Below are 6,741 nucleotides of genomic sequence, written 5' to 3'. Positions count from 1 at the left end.
GACGAAGAATCATTTTGGACAGTGATTCAGACTCAGGCTGAACTTGATGAGGCCCTTAAATAGGTCAGTGACGTAGAGAGGCCTATGTCTGACAATGACGTAGTACTCAGCAAAATGCCGCGAAAAGTAATTTTGAAAAATGTGGCTATTGTCAATTATTTTATTATAATTTCATTGTTTGTATATAAAACTGTTAAATTAGTATTAAATTGTTTAAATAGCTACAATCTTTGTTTCCGCTTTTAACCTAGTTTCAGAAAGCATAGATAATCTTCAAGGTGTAGTGACAAACCGATTATCAGCTGAGCGATTGGCATGTACATGTATTCATACGTCATAACAGATTGTTACGTCCGAGCGTTGGGGTTTTGTTATTAATCATTTAAGTGAAAAATAAACAAAATTGACAGTGATATGATAAATAGAATTCGTCACTAGTATTTTTAATATGGTAAATATCAACCTCGACCTGTTAATACAGATTAACGAAGCCTCGGTTGTTATGTCCCATATTAAAACATACTCGTGACGAATCCTCTATATATGCCCTGCCTCATAGTTCTAACCAGTCACTACTGGTAGGCGTGTCAATATGGTAACTATCTGAAGTGTGGACCACGAAAAGGATGAATCCAGGTCTGTATTATGTGTCTAGATGCAGACCAACATATCAATACTATAGAGTTAATTACAGAACTCTAAGCTAACAGCAAAAACATGAAAAACAACATTTTAAACAGTTGGACACGATTACGAAATAGACAGAAAATAAACCTCGAAAGTTACAAATGGCTGTTTATAAAACGTGATAAATGACATTTTATAAAAAAACATAAAAGAGAAGGCTGACCAAGGAAAATGGACCAATTGTAAACGTTAGTAAAACATTCTGACCTTTTGACCTCCGGTGTCCGCATTGTTCAACCAACCACGCAGAAATGCACATTACTGATTACCGCATGCTATGACCTTCAATTTGTGTCGTAATATATAATCCTACCTTTGAAACGTTCAGAGCTATGTGGCATTATGTTTCCCCTACCTTTAAATATAGGAAATTCTGACAAACTAACATATGAAAATCATCCCATTATATAGTATATGTCGGAACCAGTTAACTAAGTATGTTGTTTTTCTCATCCATATAAAGAGAAGTAATCCAAAAATGTTTAAAAGATTTTAAAACCAAATTGTACAGAAATGAGACAGAGAGTTTTGACCCAAACATGGCCCCAAGTTTAAGCGCGTGTCTACAGTGGTGACCTTCTGTCGAACTAATTAAAACATTTACATTGCAGTACATTTTATGAATAAATAGTACAGACCGGTAGCGTTAATATAAGGGGCCATTTGTTATTATGTGTTGTATATTGACTGAACAACAGACCTTTTAGTTATCCCTACCCTTAATTCCACCATGGTGCAGATTTTAACACGTATTAAAAACATCAACATATCAAAAGAAATCGGAATAGATTTGGCAACTAAGAAACCCCATTTCATAAACTACATTTATCAGGGTATTTATAAATACCCTCAGACTTTTTGGACCTTTTCTGTTAAATAAACACGCCTGCAGTGCTTGGACTAGGAGGCAATATACCGTAATTAGCTAAAACAAAACAAATTGAAATAATTACGACATTTCATCGCCGTTTGCATACCTCTTCCAAAAGACCACTGCGATGATCACCACAACAATCACAGCTATAGCAGCTGCTGCTCCACCGGCAGCGACTCCTACTGTGTTATCATCTGCAACAACTATAACAGAAACATTTGTTTCAATTGAAGACGTGTGTAAAAAAACACCACTCCTACCAAACATACAACAAAGAAACAACAAACATTATCAACAAAAAAAAAAAACTACAACAGAAACATTTGTGTTAATTCAAGATATGTTTGTAAAAAAAAAAACCACCACTCCCACCTAACATACAAACAAAGAAACAACAAACATTATCAACAAAAAACAAAAACTACAACAGAAACATTTGTTTCAATTGAAGATATGTGTGTAAAAAAAAAAACACACTCCCACCAGACATACAAACAAAGAAACAATAAACACTATCAACATCCCCTCCTCCCCCCCCAAACCGCAACTAAATCGCATTCCACCATCAACCTAAAAATTTACAAAAGCAGCAACAAAATATCCCTCCTCCAACCCCACCAAAAACAACAACAACATCAACAACAAAAAAACAAAAACATTCAAACAAACAACGAACATTAGCAAACAAGAATTATAACATAAAAAGACAGATGAGCCTCCTTCCTTCATCAACCTAAAAACAAATATATCCAACAGAAACAAACAACCAAACAAAAACAATAAGACCCCCCCCCCCCCCCCAAAAAAAAAAAAAAAAAAAAAAAAAAAAAACCCACCACCACCAACAACAGCAAAAAAACCCACGCGAAACAACAAAAACAAAAGCAAACGAAACAACACAATGCTACACACTTGGTAGTAGTTTTTTAAAATCAACATTGAGAATTGTATACCAACAGTATATAAGGTATGGCAATTACATATACATACATTTCTCTACACATCCAGTGTCGGGGTTGGCATACCCGGCAATGCACCCATCAAAACATGTACCATTAAAACGATCACAGTTTGACTCCTTGCAATTACTACAGGTTTGCTCGCAGTTTTTTCCATGTGTTCCATTGCTGCATTCTGTGCAAAACATCATTTACATTAAAAAATTTAAAAAAATAAAAAATTCTTAGCACCATATAAAGTCACTGGCAACAAATATATTCAAAAGTACAAGATGATGAAGTGGTCGAATGATTGCATAGTAATTTAAAGTAGGTATATAAAAATCTTTGAAAAAACCACAACAACAAACAAACAAAAACCAGCAACAGGTTACGTTGTAAATATTTGTGACATTGTGCTTATGTTACCACCCTGCAATTTCACATACTGTTTTCCCCCTTTAGAAATATGTCCAATAGATACATTGTAATACCTTGAATTCAACATTATTTTTGTTATTAGGATTAATAAACATATTTTGAAGAACATAATTCAAGGACAATGATTTCCTTTTGAACTAAAATATTGTTTACCTAATTTATATTATTAATAATATTCTAGAAAAATACAATAGAGGGGGGAATATAGAGTCGAGGACGAGAGACGGAGAGATAAATGGCAGGGGGGGGGGAGAGAGATTAGGTAAGTATTTACCAGAAATTTACACACGAGTCGAATTGTAATTTTACAGAGTTAAACACACCTATCTTGCAGGTATCTCCTTTCCATCCAACACCGCACCCATCCTGACAATATCCTGTCGCTTTGTTACATTTTGTGTTGCCATTTAAACAGTGACCACACTTGTGATTGCATTGATCGCCATAATAACCATCTTCGCATGCTGTAAAATACATTTCAATATATTTGTATTAGAATATGTGTCTTGCACATCTGCATTATGTGTTGTTCTCTCATTTGTTGTCGTAAGATCAACAATGTATGACATCCTATATCCATTTCTTAAACCTACTGGACATTTTAGTGTTTTAACCTGTGTGATAAAGGTATGCAAATTTAATGACAGGGTCTGTATGCAAATTTGATAAGTCATTACGTAACCAGGACCAGTTAACAAGGGAAGAACGTGGATTATGACATCAATGAGCCAGTTATTATTTTAAAAGAAAGGTTCAAGCACATTCAAGGTGTGTTGATCAAATCACAATAAAAGGCAATTGTTGACGTGTCCAATTATGCAGCTGTGTGTGTATCAATAACGGCTATCATCAGTAGTGTACCGTCAAATGTCATTGGCAGAAAACATTCCCGTCACAGATAATTACCGTTTCTGGAGAACACGTAACTCGTGGGAAAATCGCCATTGACGAAAAAAAACAACCCAAAAAACCTCTCCCAGCCAAGTGCTTGTATATTTGAGCAGTTACTGTGGACAGTTAATTCACAGATTGCCAATACGTTTCTGGGTCAAAGCAATATTCTGTTCACTTGATGTTTTGAATAATTTTGTCTGTATTTTAAGTATTTACTTAAATATTTTATCGTTGTGAAAAATAACCAAATGCAAGCTATAAATTGATGAGTTTGATATTTATGACGACTAATTGGCATAGCTATTAGATAACAATAGCATGACGTAATCTATTTTGTATGAGAATAGCCAGAATGAATGAATGAATGAATGAATGAATGCTTAACGACACCCCAGCATGAAAAATACATTGGCTATTGGGTGTCAAACTGTGCTAAATGCAAAAACAATGTGATGATCAACATCAATATAAAAATTCAACAGTTAAATTAAACACAGTGTAAAAAAACCTGTGCAAACAATACAAATATCACAGATATGTCAAATTGAAATGTAGAGTAAAAGTCAGTATCGCGTAGAAACTGTAAAATAAGTTCTGGATGAAATCGAAATAATTCCATCACATTTGTTTGTCCAAATAGGAGAATAGCCAGGTGCCGAAACAGCTGATCGAATAACAATCACGGATTAACGTCGCCAATGGTTTGCTATTTTAAGAGAGTTATGGGATAGATCTACTTTGCTATTCCTGTCTGCTAATATGTAAAATACCATTGCCATGTCGTTAATTGGTATTTGTCAGTTGATATTTTTCATATTATTAACACTCGTTATGGACCATGTATTCCAAAGACGCCCGCAACATATTTCTTTAACCGTTTGATACATATCAAATATATTACTTCATACGTTTGTGCTATAGCGTTCACAGAATAAACGTTAATTTTACCTTAATGCCTGTTCAGTATATGTTTTCTTTGCATATATATATATATATATATATATATATATAACACAAAAAAACCCAACCAGAACCCCCCCCCCAAAAAAAACCCAAAAAAACAAAACAACAACAACCCACAAAACCCCCCCAAAAAACAAACAACAACCAACAAATCAAAACAAGAAACAACCCTAGATACCCATACTGAATATGGAATTGGGTATAGGGACAATAATTTTAATATTTCACACTCATTACTATATGTATATTTGCCATATTCAATTAAAATTTTAGGCCCAAGGTTAAATATTGGAACTGACTCAAAAGTGTAAGTGAACAAAGGCGACGTCAAGAGCTGAGTGAAATTGTATCTACTTGAAAGTTTGTTTATGGCACTGCAATTTTCACGAAAAAGGGCCAAAATAAAAGCGAAATGGGACGACATCACGTTGTAAGAAATCAGAAAAAAACGTTTTAAAGTAGTCTGCAAGCAATATGGTACACACATTGACCACCTTGTCAAATAAACAGTAGTAGTAGATTTCAGTTATACCTTGGCATCACATTTTTTAACTTACACATTTGAATCTGTTGTTATTTTAACAGTATTTGACCTGAATGCATGGATAAATAAACTTACACATAAATATAATTTTGACATAAACAAACCTCTTTTACATGTAGCGTCTCTCCATCCAGCACGACAACCACCAGAACAACTCCCAGTCACGTTATGACATGTTGTGTTACCATTTACACAGTGACCGCATGTCTCACTGCAGTTGGTTCCATAATAGCCTTGATCACACACTGTAAAATATATCCTGACTGTTACGCACACATTTCCATTTTTAAAATGTTGTGTCACCAAAAAGTGATCCCAAGTTGACACAAAAACATTAACCGACAACAAGCAAGCAAACCAAAAACAAGCTATTAGATAGGCCAGATGCATATGCGAGTTTCAACTTTCACAAACAGGGATAGATACACCTGTACAAAAGTTGGGTACCACTCAGAACAACAGAGAATTAAAAATGTAACATGAGCAGGCTGCCATATGTTTTGTACTTATGTTACCTGGTGGTGTTGCACATGTCAAAAGCATGTGCATATCAGAATGCATTTTAGGTGAGACCCGTGCCACGAACAGACAAACACAGGGGGTGGCAATGCGAAAGTGCAGTTTGAGGTTTATACCATTGCATGCCGGTTTAGGTGATATGAACGTGTGAACGCTATGACAAGGTGAAGATTGCCTGATGCCATGAGATGGTAGATTATTGGTATACATAACACTGATATGTTATGAAGAGAGATTGACAGAAAAATGAACATTAACCATGCTCTCGTCAGCCGTCTGATTAAAAATATGTCCAAACTATTGATGTGAAGGCCAAAATCTGGACAACCGAGGAAGACTGATTCCCATGAACATCGGGTCCTAATAAGCAAGTTGATCACCACTCACCAACACCAGAGTACTAAGAACTCGATGGAGGACACACAACAGGTTGTCCATATCTACTGTCACGAGGAGGCTGCATGCTGTTGGGATAAAAACACGAATACCAATCCGACATCCGCTACTCACTCCACATTACAAATAGAAGCACCTGAGGTGGAGTGCCGAAAGAGTTCACTGGAACCTAAGGACCTGGAGAAGGGTACACTGGTCAGATGAAAGTCAGTTCCTGCTCGACATAACGGACAGTCGAACTCTATTATGGAGATCTAGAGGCACTGTCCGATGATCAGTAGAACATTCTGAAAGAAGTTCCTGGGGGTGCATCTCCTTCGATTGTAAACTGGATCTGGTGAATCCATAAGGGCTGAGACATCAGGATGTCATTTTGGATTGAGTTCTTGTTCCTCGTTTTGACATCCCTGTACTTGCAGGCTGCCCTGTCTTCATGGACAACAATGCCCAACTTCATCATTCCGTAGCAGTAGTCGACTTTCTCA

At 35.9% G+C, this 6,741-nt stretch overlaps 1 protein-coding gene across 1 annotated transcript; it reads right to left on the bottom strand.

Annotated features, from left to right (window-relative positions):
- Positions 1 to 1,636: 1,636 nt before the first annotated feature.
- LOC121367975 (protein draper-like) lies at positions 1,637 to 6,359 on the bottom strand. The gene is made up of 5 exons (XM_041492492.1): positions 6,305 to 6,359; positions 5,446 to 5,586; positions 3,264 to 3,404; positions 2,552 to 2,695; positions 1,637 to 1,764 (listed from the first exon to the last, which is right to left on the bottom strand). The coding sequence occupies exons 1-5, from the start codon at positions 6,357 to 6,359 to the stop codon at positions 1,637 to 1,639; spliced, it is 609 nt and encodes a 202-aa protein (XP_041348426.1).
- Positions 6,360 to 6,741: the final 382 nt, after the last annotated feature.

Source organism: Gigantopelta aegis, chromosome 1 (genome assembly GCF_016097555.1).
Source record: "Gigantopelta aegis isolate Gae_Host chromosome 1, Gae_host_genome, whole genome shotgun sequence".
In the NCBI taxonomy this organism is placed as follows: domain Eukaryota; kingdom Metazoa; phylum Mollusca; class Gastropoda; order Neomphalida; family Peltospiridae; genus Gigantopelta; species Gigantopelta aegis.
This window is presented reverse-complemented; position numbering and strand designations above follow the sequence as displayed.